The sequence below is a fragment of the Pholis gunnellus genome, assembly GCF_910591455.1.
Source record: "Pholis gunnellus genome assembly, chromosome: 6".
In the NCBI taxonomy this organism is placed as follows: Eukaryota; Metazoa; Chordata; class Actinopteri; order Perciformes; family Pholidae; genus Pholis; species Pholis gunnellus.
Genome location: NC_136532.1, coordinates 19,597,531 through 19,610,171, shown reverse-complemented (window position 1 = coordinate 19,610,171; position 12,641 = coordinate 19,597,531). Strand labels below are relative to the sequence as shown.

The window sequence follows — 12,641 nt, the reverse complement described above, 5'->3', positions numbered from 1 at the left end:
TCCACACGTTACTCATACAGGTGTTGGGACACTAATTCAAAGGGGAAAAAAAGTCTCACTTACTAACCTGAAGAAAGCTGTTAAGTGGTTTAGAAACTCAAACTGGAAAAGGTTTTGTGCAAATATGTAATGTCTATTATCCTTTTATAGTAGCCCTCTATTCTTCAGAGCTCTGTTTCAGCATCAGTTTTTAATCAAGTCTTCAGGTTCCTGTAAAAGCAGAGGAAACTACAATTAATCACTTTTTTTTTTATGTCATTTGATCTACTGTCAGATGTTGGGCTTTCGTATAGCCATGGGGCTTTCCCAGGCAGTGTACAGCACACTTCATCTGCTACAAAAATCGAATAGGCCTTTTTCACATATGGTGCTTTGTAGGAAATGTACAGGTGCAAGTAATTAAATGAATTATGGATGAATTCCTTTTAGCTTCTTTGGTTTCTGGGTCCACAGTAATGTTATTAGTAAAACATGTGAAAAGTCAATCAATGTTATGTTGATTTAACTTTGTGTAAATAGATGAAATAAGTTAGGAAACCATCTCCACTATTTAAAATAAATATATTTAACTGACTGGGCTGCCACACATTGTTACTGATCTACTACTGTTAGTAAACAGGGACCCCAACTGGCAAGTTGAGATATTGCAATGCACAAAAAACCTTATGTAGTCTGCCCCTCAACACTTTAGGATATGATATTACTATAAAGTACAAAAATATGTATAACTAGTAGCTAGTAGATGCTGTTTGGTGGGTTGGTTGAATTCTTAGAAGGCTCTGGGTGAATCCTGAGCTGTTTAATGGGTCATTTCTTCTCAGTTCACTCCAAATTACCATTTTTGATGTGAGTAACGTCACATATTATTATATTTTTTGAAAGAGAGAGGCTCGTGGCTCCAAACCAGCTGAAATGTTCACTTCATGATGGCACTAGAGGAGAAGTTATTAGGATGCATGTCAATACAAATAACATGGCACCCAGTAGTTGAGATCTTATAGTCTGTACTAACTGACTGACTCAGGGCCACAGAGTAAGCATGGCTAAAAAATATCAGAATCAGCATTTAAAAAACAACCAAAACAAAAGCATGTACAATTTGTGTAATTGCTCCTCCTCAAGTCATTATACACTCCCCTAATTTCGTAGATCTCATTTGTGCTCGCCGACATTGAAATTGATATATCTAAGTATATTATTCAATAGTGTAAATCGATGCATTTAATGACCACTAATTAGCACACATCGCAATCCTGTGTCTCTGTTTAATACCGATTTCTACCAATTTCTACGCATGCAAATTGCCCGCCAGCATTTTAAACTTCCGTTGACGCGACTCTGCCTTTTTACGGCTCTGGTTGAATCATACAAGTAGCTGTCGACAAAACGACGTTGTAATTGGCCCGCTGATCGATCATTTACAAAACGCCGGTACTGGGAGGCGGGACTTGGGTTGGTTTGCCGCTGTGGTTTTCTTCAAGATGGCGAAGCTGCAGTTGAGGCAGTATGGCGCCGCGTCTAGAATATAGCAATTTAGAAAGGTAGCCTTGTGCCCAATAGAAGACAGTCGTGTCATATTTATCGGTGAGTATTTCTGCAATAAGCTGTTGTCTGACTAGCTTAACAGTTTTGCAGCCGCGTAGATCTGTAACGTTACAGCCTTACGATTGCTTGCTAGCATGTTAGCATATATGTTAACGTTACCGACGGCCCGATGTGCAGCTGTAGACTGAACAGATGCGCTAAAACGAGGTCCCTCACTCTTTTATTTTACGATTCATTTGCTTTCATATTTGTACTTGGATAAACATGAGTCATATTCCCAGGCATAATTAACTATTGTGTCACGTTGCAGCCATTTCATTCCAGCTTCTTAGTCGTAATACTAGTTAACGTTAGTAGCCTGTGTTAAATACCTTAACCATTATTCCAATACCATTAGTCCTAAAGTTGACTCAACTGATATCTAAAGTTGCTCTCACCGGTCCTTTTTTCTAGCTTCCGGAAGATACCAGTGGAGGATGATCAGTGCCTAGATCCCACATTAAGCTGAATGCATTGTGATTTCCAATAATTGAGACAGTGATTCTGAAAGCTGTCTACATTAATGAAAAGAACAATGTAGTCAGCTTAGCATTTTCACCTCTGGTACGTGGTCTTTACAGGGATGTGCTTCTGCATGCATTCTGGCTTTAGATAAGCAGAGTCTCTGAACAGGTCAGCTTTTTAGAACACATCAGTTTGTATAAGTCGTATATAAATCGTAGTCCATTTAGAAAGAGGAAATGGAGATAGATGATGTACTACCCCCTCTCCCCTTGGAGCCACCTGATGATTTTGGCCAAGATGAGGGCAGAGCACCTCCACCACCTCCCCTGCAAACGTCCAGTGACGCAGAGGTAATGGACGTTAGCTCTGGTGGTGATGGATGCACATACACCCCAGGGGACGGGGAAGCCGAGCCACAGCAGCCCCTCAGCACGGGCTCCATAACTTTCTATAACCACCTCTCAGGTGAGGCTAATCCCAACCCAACGTGCCCCAGAACGGCCCGCCACGCTCCCCCGGTCAGCGGGTTCCTACCAGACCTCCAGCTGCTCAGAGATGTTAAGATCCGTGTAAGCTTCACCGAAAGCACCAATAGCAAAGACCGGAAGGTTCTGTACACGGGCGACGGGCAGGAGCGAGGAAGTGATGATGGCTTAGACAACGTTAATGGTGAGTTGCATGACTCGACTAGTGAGCAGGAAGCAAGTGAGGGATGCTACGGAGAAGGGAACATAGCGGACAGAACAGCAGAGGAGGCAGAGGTAGACATGGAGAGTAAGGTAGAGTTTGCGGTCCTGGATGAGTTGGACGACCTCTACGAGAACTTCATGGATAATGACGACGCAGAGCATGGTGGCTTTAAGTCTGAGGTCATAGCTCAGCAGGAGCAAGCGGATGAGGACGCCGTGGCTTTCTCCTATGAGGTACGTCTGTTCTTACGTCTGCAGTAACCTTTGTCATTATCAGCTACACACCCATTTTCCCCTGAACTGTCAAACTGAAATAACGTAGGCCTACTACAGCCCATACAGTACAGTCCAAACAAGAGACAGGCATTCATTTCCTGTCAAGGAGACCACTACTATGGCAAAACAGACATAGCAACAACAAAAACAAGGTTGTTCAGTTAAAATAACAGCAATGCAACATACAGAGTGCGCCAGTCATATATGCAGGTGCTTATTCTCCCTAGAATAACGTGTAACATCAATAGTGCTATATTGCCGCTTACCCACAAATGTCACATAATTAGATTGAGGAGGAGATTACGGCTGCCGTAATAACATTCTCATTATAGCGTTCTCATAATGTTATAAACTGATGTCAAAACAAAAATGATTCTTGTTGCATCTACTTCCCCCACCCCTCCCTGGTGTCGCATCACTCGCATTAAAGAATCGCCTGTAGCCAGGCAGATACTTTTTAGTTTTATTTTGTGTTATTTATACCTCGATACAATGCAGCTGAATGGCATTGGAATTGTGGCCTTTAAAGCATAAAAAGTAAAGTTGTACGAACTCAACAGCCACTAAACTTTCCAGAAAACAATGTCCTGGTAACTGTAGATGATTTAAGTAATCACCAGACGCTCAGTGCTTACATTGAGAAATGCTTTTTTTTATCAAAGTACAACCCTCGTACAGTTCCAAATATCCAGGCTTCTCCTTTATCGTTGCAGTACTGTGGTAGATATCAGCTCAGGCTGGGTTGTACGTTTATAGGTAAGCTATTGGCTACAGGAAGAAAGAGTACAAACGGGTAACTGTGAAGTGGAAGAGGACATTAAGGATCATGTCGCGTAGATTAAGTTGTAATGATTTCTTGGTTTAATATTGCAACACGTCAGAACTTTTCTGCACCAGTAGACATGAGTGGTTACGTCAGGATCAAATTAAGCAGCAGACATTTAGAGAAATGTTTGTTTTTTTTGTTTATTGTTTTGCTTTTTATTACTGAAAATGACAAGTGGGGTGCTGGAAGAGGTTAGTGCCATTTTTAATATGTCCCATTAAATGCTGGCTTTCCTGTCGATGCAATACTAATAAAAAGGATACATCAAAGCTGCTAAATGTTTGTAATTTCATTTGCAGTAGAAGTTGATATATAGGTTCAATATAATCTGTTTCTACATTCAGAAGTATTTAATTGTTATGCCTCAAAGTGGCACAGATGAGTTTCTCTTTATTGTGGTAGAGTGCCGCTCGGTTTTTTTGTTATTTTCTCTCAACTGTTCACTTTATGGCGTCGCATCAGACGAAGCCCATCCTTCTCTCCCGGCCTTAACCACTGACTCTTCCAGGAGGAGTTTGACAATGATGTCGATGCTCTGCTGGAGGAGGGCATGCCGGTCCCCAAAAAGATGCGTCCGTCGGAGGACAAATATGGCGGGGACAGCGATCACCCGTCGGATGGTGAAGGAGGCGTTCAGCCCATGATGACCAAAATTAAGACTGTCTTGAAGAGTGAGTGGTGGATCGGTCTGTTTTAGGGCCGAGTACTAACTAGGAACTGTGAACTGTGGTTTTAGTACTATGGGCTACAATGCAACATATTTTAACAGTATCTGCTACACACGTGTCACATCTGTTACAAGTGAATAGATACAGATTATAGGATAGTGTTTATAATTGTTACTATTGTTGCACAACAGTGTGCATTGCTGCTGTAGATTACAATACAGGGGTTTACGCGGTAAATTGGTGAACAATAATGGTATGAACTGCACAACTATAATGGACATCCAAGTAACCCTCCTCTGTGTGTTGTAGTGCTCTGACATAGTATCACAATCAAACAGCACACGCTGATGAGCACCGTTACACATGCTCCCTGGTGTTGGTCAGGTGGTGAGATGTAAAACACGACATGCAAGGACTCCCTAAACTAACCGGGTTTGAAATCTTAATAGTAAATGAATAAACTCGACTGAATAAACTTAAGTCTAAAAAGTGACATTTTAAAGAACTATTTTTAGAAATGAGTATCCAAATTGAAATTTTCTTTCTTTCTTCAAACAAGCTCTTGTTCAAAACTAGATCTGTGATCAGATCATTGTTTGCGGTGTGTGACCTGACCTACAACATGCATTCCTTTAGAGTACGGTTTTAAATATAATAACAAGGGGTAACATGTCTGACATGACAAGTTTCATAAGAATGCAGGCTCAACTCTGTTCTTTGCTGTTCACTCCAGCCTGGAACTTTTTCTGACTGCTACATGACCACGCAGAATGTAACACGTTACTACCTTTCTGAAAGGCTGGTGTCCGTATGTTCTGCTACATTACTATTCAGATTTATCAGGTTAACACAACACCTATGACTCTTCACTGGCCTCTCAATCCAACGATTTTAAACAATTCTCGATGCAATTCTCAATACATCGCATCCTCCGTCTATAATATAAAAAGCTGCATCTTTTCAATACCAGTGAACCAGTGCATAGACATTACTACAACAACATAAATCCTTCTGCAGTGCTTTACAAGTGTGCTGTAATCTACCAAAATACGGTTTTCAAATAGTCCTACTTGGTTTTAAGTCACTGCGTAGAGAGAGATGAATGTTTTGGATGAGTACTTATTGGATTGTCGAATGTTGTTAGTTAAAGTTAAGTAACATTTTCCTGGCATGTTTGGTCCTAATACTCAAACCTAAACCCAACTTTAGATTAAAACAATTTAACATTAATTCCAAGCCTGAAAACCTCTCGACTGATTGTCACACAATTATGAGTTTCCCACAAAAGGAATAGTGTAGTAATTAGTGGCTGCATTAACGTCCGTCCCCCCCTCCCTATGCCAGGTCGTGGGCGTCCCCCCACTGAGCCTCTACCAGATGGATGGATCATGACATTCCATAACTCGGGTATTCCCGTCTACCTGCACAGAGAGACCCGGGTGGTTACCTGGTCCAGGCCCTACTTCCTTGGGACTGGCAGTATTAGGGTAAGATGCAACACAAAGTGTCATATGTCTAATTAACGTGCCGCACTGATGTGAACAGTGCATCAGGTTATTTGCAGGGGTTTTGATCTTCTTATAAGTTGGGGGGGAACCTCAGTGTCGGTACTCTAAACCAGTTTGTGGTGCTGGTCAGTGTTCAGCAGCTGCCTCATAGCATCAGTTCTTACAAATACGGTTAACGTGTTGTTACGAACCTCGTTCTTCTTTCCTGATACAGAAACATGACCCTCCTACCAGCAGCATCCCTTGCCTACACTACAGGAAAATGAAGGAGAAGGAGCTCAACGGGGACGCGCCGCCCAATGTGGCGAAGTCTCCCGTCAAGCCCAGCGAGGAGGCCAACGGAGAAGAGACGGCAGACAAGGCGGATGCTGCAGCTGAGGAGCAGGACATCGTCCCTCCTGCCATTGTGACCGACGGTGTGCCAGATGGAGAGGATGCAACCAATAACAGCCTGCAGATTAAAAAGGCCCGCCTCTGTGACTTTGCCCACGGAGCCTTAGGACAAGTCAGGGCCAAGGTGGAGGTGTGCAAGGACGAGTCCATAGGTAAGGGATTCTCGAGTACTTGTTCAGTGGTACACTTCTAAACAGGTAGTTGTTGTGTTTCTGCTGGCTGCGTTTCATCGAGTGATATAACTTTCATCAAAACCTCCTCGCAGAAATTGAAGAGTTCCGCCTGTACCTGGAAAAATGCTTTGACTTTGAACAAGTCACGGTGAAGAAGTTTCGTACCTGGGCAGAGCGGAGGCAGTTCAACAGAGACATGAAGAGGAAGCAGGCAGAGACGGAGAGACCGATCCTGCCTGCGAACCAGAAACTCATCACGCTGTCCGTCCAAGATGCTCCCACTAAGAAAGGTAGCGGTGATATAGATTCATGTTTGTTTTCTTTAAGAGGGAGGCAGGTGTTGTTTTCATTATCAGTAACCAATGGAACCATACAAAACGACAATATCCTGTTAGATATTGCCTGATATAGTTTATGAATCTCTACCATAAAACAAAAAGCTATTAAAAACATCTGGCATTTGGGTGTCGTATGTTTGCATTGTGATGAACCTGACCGGTGGTCGTCACTCTGCAGCAGTGTAGTTCAAATAACAAACTTGCTTATTTACAACTTAAGATCTTTAACAAAAGTCTTTAAAAAGTGTCGTAAACCTTTAAAAAGCCTTTGTCGTATGTGTTATTTGTGAGTTTGACATGTCTATACTATCAAAGCTGCCCATACAAAGTGTGTTTGTTGATGTATTTACATTTTTCTGTTGTAACAGAATTTGTCATCAACCCTAACGGGAAGTCAGAAGTTTGCATCTTGCATGAATATATGCAACGTGTCCTAAAGGTTCGACCTGTTTACAACTTTTTTGAATGTGGTAAGTTCTTCTTTGAATTGAGGTATATAACGTCCTATGTCACTCTCGCCTTATCAGCAATAAATTGTTCAATGTTGTCGTCTACAACCCAGGACACACATTTCCATCACCCTCTTTGTAGTCACAGAAATGTCCACACACAATTATTGCTATTACCTCCTCATACATAAAACATGTGTTGTTGACCGTTTACAAGATATCAGATCTAACCGACTGTGTGTGCCCCATAGAGAACCCAAGTGAGCCCTTTGGAGCGTCGGTCATTATAGATGGAGTAACGTACGGCACAGGAACCGCAAGCAGTAAAAAACTTGCCAAGAATAAAGCTGGTAAGTTCTTTTATTTCCAGTACTTAGCCTTGTGATCGACTGGTTTGTGTATCTCACAACTGAATATACGTTGTGTTGGCTCTGAGTTCTACTCTGGGTCGTTGTGCATACTTTGTTACAATAAAGTACAGTTATTAAATAGGTTTAAGGGCTTCCCATGAAGAACTTGCTTGTGGTAATAATCAAACTGTATTTCATACATCATGTTCGAGGTAGATGACACTGACTGGGATAGATGTGATTTATAGTTTTAATCGGCTGACTCGTACGAAATGCTTACTGTTACCTGTTTGTTGTGGGCTGACAAGTACCACAAGAATACTTGTAAGTGGAAGACTTTGTTTGTAATGGGAAATGAAGTCGGTGGGAACAACAGACTTCCAAGACGATATACGGTATATTCTTATTATATATATGATAGATAGTTGCACAGGTAAATCTACATGTTGTAAGACGTAAAACTGCTTTTGCTCTCACTGGTAATTTGCGGTGAACTTCAGCTCGAGCCACACTGGAAATCCTCATCCCTGACTTTGTGAAGCAGACCTCGGAGGAGAAGCCTGTTGAGGGCGATGAACTGGAGGTACTCTCCCCCCCCCCCCCTATTGTCAACATTTCTGTGGAACAGAGTGAGCTCATGGAAAATAATTGTTGTCAAAGGTAGAATATGTAACACTCTGTGTACTCTGCTCCGCAGTATTTTAATCATATCAATATAGAAGACTCAAGGGTGTATGAGCTGACCAACAAAGCAGGACTACTTTCGCCATATCAGATTCTTCATGAGTGCCTTAAAAGGTAAGAGCTAAAGCACAACACCACCAATAAATTAATATTCTAAATATCGCGTACACTACAAAATGTTGGGTGCTGCCCCCGTACGCCGTACATTGCTTTGCTCGCATACTGGTACTCCGTCTGTCTGTTAACTGGGGGAATGCACAGTACCTCATACTACCCCACGTCAAAAGAACATCCAAACTCCCCTTTAATAACCTGTGCTGTCACAGCCCTGCTGGGTTGCAGATGTATTTAAAATGTATTGTTGTGTCTTTCATTTAGAAACCACGGGATGGGAGACACGAGCATCAAGTTTGAGGTGATCCCGGGGAAAAACCAGAAGAGTGAATATGTGATGACGTGTGGGAAGCACACCGTGCGAGGCTGGTGTAAGTAGACGCTGATCCTCATCCACCCACATGGAGAGTTGCTGTTTGATTCTTATTACCATGTCTGTTTGGTGTGAACTTGTGCAGCGAACATGCACGTAGCTTTCAGTGACATGTTTTGTACATGTGCCACCAGGCAAGAACAAAAGGGTTGGCAAACAACTGGCCTCTCAGAAGATCCTGCAGATGCTTCATCCCCACGTGAAGAACTGGGGCTCACTGCTGCGCATGTACGGCAGAGAGAGCAATAAGCTGGTCAAGAAGGTACGTACTTAAACACTTACTGTAGAGCTGTGCTCATGGACGACTTTGGAATAGAAAGGTTAGTATTTTCTAAATCTCTGTTTGATGTTGAGCTCTTTTTACAGTAAATATTTAAAGTATCTTAACCGGATAAGATATCTGGTTATGAGGATTGTGTAAACTCTCATAGTGCTGCTTGCCAATAAACACATTACGGTTCAACAGTCAAACCTGTAAATGTAATTCAAACGTCTTAAAGTATAAAACCTCCTCACTGGAATTACTGGCAGTCTTTAAGATCTTCATTTAAAGTCACCATCACTGAAGGAGGTAACTCAATGTTGACTGAGCCTATGGCCCACTGATAGTATTGCTATATTAATATGCATGTGGGCGTCTGTGGCGACATTCTTTGGGGGGAAAATACACAAAAATGGAACTATACACACAATTCTAAAAAACTTGAAGTCAATCCAGACGTCTAATACAATGTATTATATTTCTATGGCTAAACTCTAAACACAATTCCCATTGTTTTCTCTTCAATAGAAATTCTGAATCAACCCTTATGGATATCTTAAAGATTGCCGCTTTAAATATGGAATAATCAAGACTATTTCTGTTGTACCTGCCATTGCCTTCAACAAGTGAAATATGAATTATGGCGATTATGATATCCTGGTAATGAAGATGGCACATCTCGATGACTTTTTAAACGACCGATCTTTTGCAGGAGAGCGCCGACAAGAGTGTGATCGAGCTCCAGCAGTATGCCAAAAAGAACAAGCCAAACCTCCATATCTTGAACAAACTGCAAGAGGAAATGAGGAAACTAGCCAAGCAGAGGGTGAGAATTGTTCCTTTTTATGTAATATGAAGAGAGAAAGAAAATGTAATTTTGATTCTACCCAGTGTTAAAACATATAGCTCGTCTTTCACAACTGAAAGATTGCTTAGATTTTCATTCGACATTGGTTTCAAACATGAATAAAAGTATCGTAACAGGCCAAAGCAGAACTCAAAGCAGACATTTTGTCTTATAAAAGCACAGTTGTTAACAATAAAATGATGGATCTAATTGTCCCACTGAGCTGTGACTGTGAGCCAGCCTTCACAAAAGCAGGACCCTGAAACTGAAGCAGCGAAATAAAGTTCAGCCATCATCGACTTTATGATTTACACCTGTGCTTTTCCTACGGGGCCTACTATATGAGCCTTTGTTCTTTCAGTGCAGGAATTCTTGGTTAAGTTTAGGACTGTTTGGTTTTACAGTAGTTCATCCTCTCTTCCCTCGACAAGGATTACTTGTTGTACATCAGGCATCTTGTCACCAGAGAGCTCATTGAAGGGGAAAAACAAGGTTGTAGTTCTGATCCAGATAAAGCCCAGAATGTTATTTGGGCGAAAGAGTAAATCCGCAGGGTCTCAATTAGTCCTCTTTATTCAGTCTTTACGAGCATAGTTGTCAGTCTCCGGTGGTCAAAATGACATTGCCACTGCCTACATTTGTATATTTTAGAATTGAGAATGGATTGAGCGTACCTTATTTTTCCCATTTTGTGCCATTTTCACAATGTAATCCTCACAATGTGGTAACTTTATTGTATTTCTGTACCAGGAGGAAACGAGGAAGAAACCCAAGATGACCATAATGGAGTCTGCCCAGCCCGGGAGTGAACCCCTCTGCACTGTTGACGTTTGAGTCTGGAAATCACTGATGAACCACGGCACTGAAACCCAGTCACTGTCAGACATCACACCCCCACCATCCAATCCCTTAATTATGCATCACTGACATCTGACGGCGATCTAGTTCCACTCTGACCCGGCCGGTAGAACTGCTTGCATCCTTCGCCCGTGTTTTATTGGCTCAGCCGGTAAAAGTAAGGGGAGGTTCTAAATGCACGAACAGACATTAGAGCAAATATCGTCTACCTCTCTAGATGCAGCCTCGCGATGGCACTCTGGGGGGGGAAAGAAAACCACACCCGGGCTGCAGAGAAGGTAACACATGAACCACATCAAAATAGAAATGCATGCTTCTTTTGACAGCAAAAACCACTACACACCTTTTTGTTTTGTTTGAAAGTGTTGTTTTTAACAGTCACAGAGTACCAGCACCTATTAGTTTAGTTTTGTGCTTGAAGTATTTGAAAGGCACTAGTACTTGTGTATTTATACCATTCATTTTATTAGGAAACGACGTTACTATTTTATTGGTCGGTGTTGTGGATATTTTGGGTAATGAATACAAAATATGCCGTTTTTCTCCCCCCCCTCCCTCAGAATGGACAGCTGCTGTCTTGGTTTGCACGATTTTAAAAACATGCGTTGTGAAGTGATGACTATTGAGAAATATTGTTATGCACTTGTGTCCTGTCAAATATTTGTGTTGACTGATCATGCCGTTGGTACAGGAATAACTGCATCGGGGATATTTGAGGTGACTTGCATTTGGAGGTACTTGTTGCCTTTATTTATTTTTCCCTCCCCCTCTTTTGCATTGGCAATTCTAGAAAGAGACGTCCAACACTGCAGTAAACCCAAGCACAGTACTGTAATATGTTCATTTGTTTAACTTAGTTCTTTCTAGCTTTTTATTAAAGTACTAACGCCAAGCACACCATTCGGTACATTTCAGTAGCTTGTTTAGTTGCGGTGCCCTTAAGAAATCATGTTGACGTGTTGCCTTAGTTAATCCATTTCATGAAGGGCTCAGAGTATAGTGCATTACATTGGACCTAAAACACCCTTCAACAGGAAGTGGAAAGACCAAGCCCCCTTTACCTGATCAAGCATTTATTGTTTAGCCAATTAGAAATTGACTGCAGACGGCTTCTAAAACATCGGATACTTGAGGGAAAAATGCCTCCAGCATGTGCAGATTTTTAAGACTCGTCTTAATGGATTTGTGTATTTTGTTTGTGTGCGTGTGTTTGCCATCGTTGTTACAGTATTTTCTGACCACAAGTAGAATGCATTTTTACAAAAGGCAGCCTTTTTAAATTTTACTTGGTGCACTGACGTGAACAAACTGGTCAAGTCATTTAGTCCAACAGAAGCTGATGAACGTGTGTGTGTGTACCAAAGCTTACATACAGTCTTATACATTTTATAGTTCATGTTGCTGCAAACTGTACAGTAGAAACATCTATCACAGGAAAATACATAGACCCATTACTTGCTGGAACAAAATAGAAACTGCTGTGCATCTTTTGTCAAGTATTTGGCCTATGTTTTTTGTTTTTTTTCTATGAAATCAAGGACATCAGTTTAACCACGAGGCTGTTGTGATATTGTGAATCGCTTTAAGAATGTGCTTTCCCCTCCGTGCGTTTGTCTTACCAAGTGTGTCAGTGTGAGAAGAAAATACTGCTTTTCCATGCGTTTCTGTTGAGTTGTACCAATGAATTGTTCGAGATGTTGCTGCCTAGAAAATGAAGTATGTATTGCAACCTGAGCTCCATGACTTTAGCGATATTTGTTATGCAAATAAAATGTCTTGACTAA

At 41.6% G+C, this 12,641-nt stretch overlaps 1 protein-coding gene across 1 annotated transcript; it reads left to right on the top strand.

Annotated features, from left to right (window-relative positions):
- Positions 1-1,502: 1,502 nt before the first annotated feature.
- Positions 1,503-12,641, top strand: dgcr8 (DGCR8 microprocessor complex subunit). The gene is made up of 14 exons (XM_079161497.1): positions 1,503-1,584; positions 1,999-2,972; positions 4,349-4,511; positions 5,853-5,995; positions 6,231-6,561; positions 6,675-6,872; positions 7,289-7,390; positions 7,621-7,719; positions 8,220-8,302; positions 8,417-8,517; positions 8,782-8,888; positions 9,025-9,152; positions 9,865-9,978; positions 10,750-12,641. The coding sequence occupies exons 2-14, from the start codon at positions 2,286-2,288 to the stop codon at positions 10,831-10,833; spliced, it is 2,340 nt and encodes a 779-aa protein (XP_079017623.1). The 5' UTR covers positions 1,503-1,584; positions 1,999-2,285; the 3' UTR covers positions 10,834-12,641.

Bases quoted from the DNA above. Each gene is read 5' to 3' on its own strand.
- dgcr8 (XM_079161497.1), top strand. From the start codon at position 2,286: ATGGAGATAGATGATGTACTACCCCCTCTCCCCTTGGAGCCACCTGAT. The intron at 5,996-6,230 runs GTAAGATGCAAC...TTCCTGATACAG, and splicing joins TTGGGACTGGCAGTATTAGG to AAACATGACCCTCCTACCAG. The intron at 7,391-7,620 runs GTAAGTTCTTCT...TGTGCCCCATAG, and splicing joins TTACAACTTTTTTGAATGTG to AGAACCCAAGTGAGCCCTTT.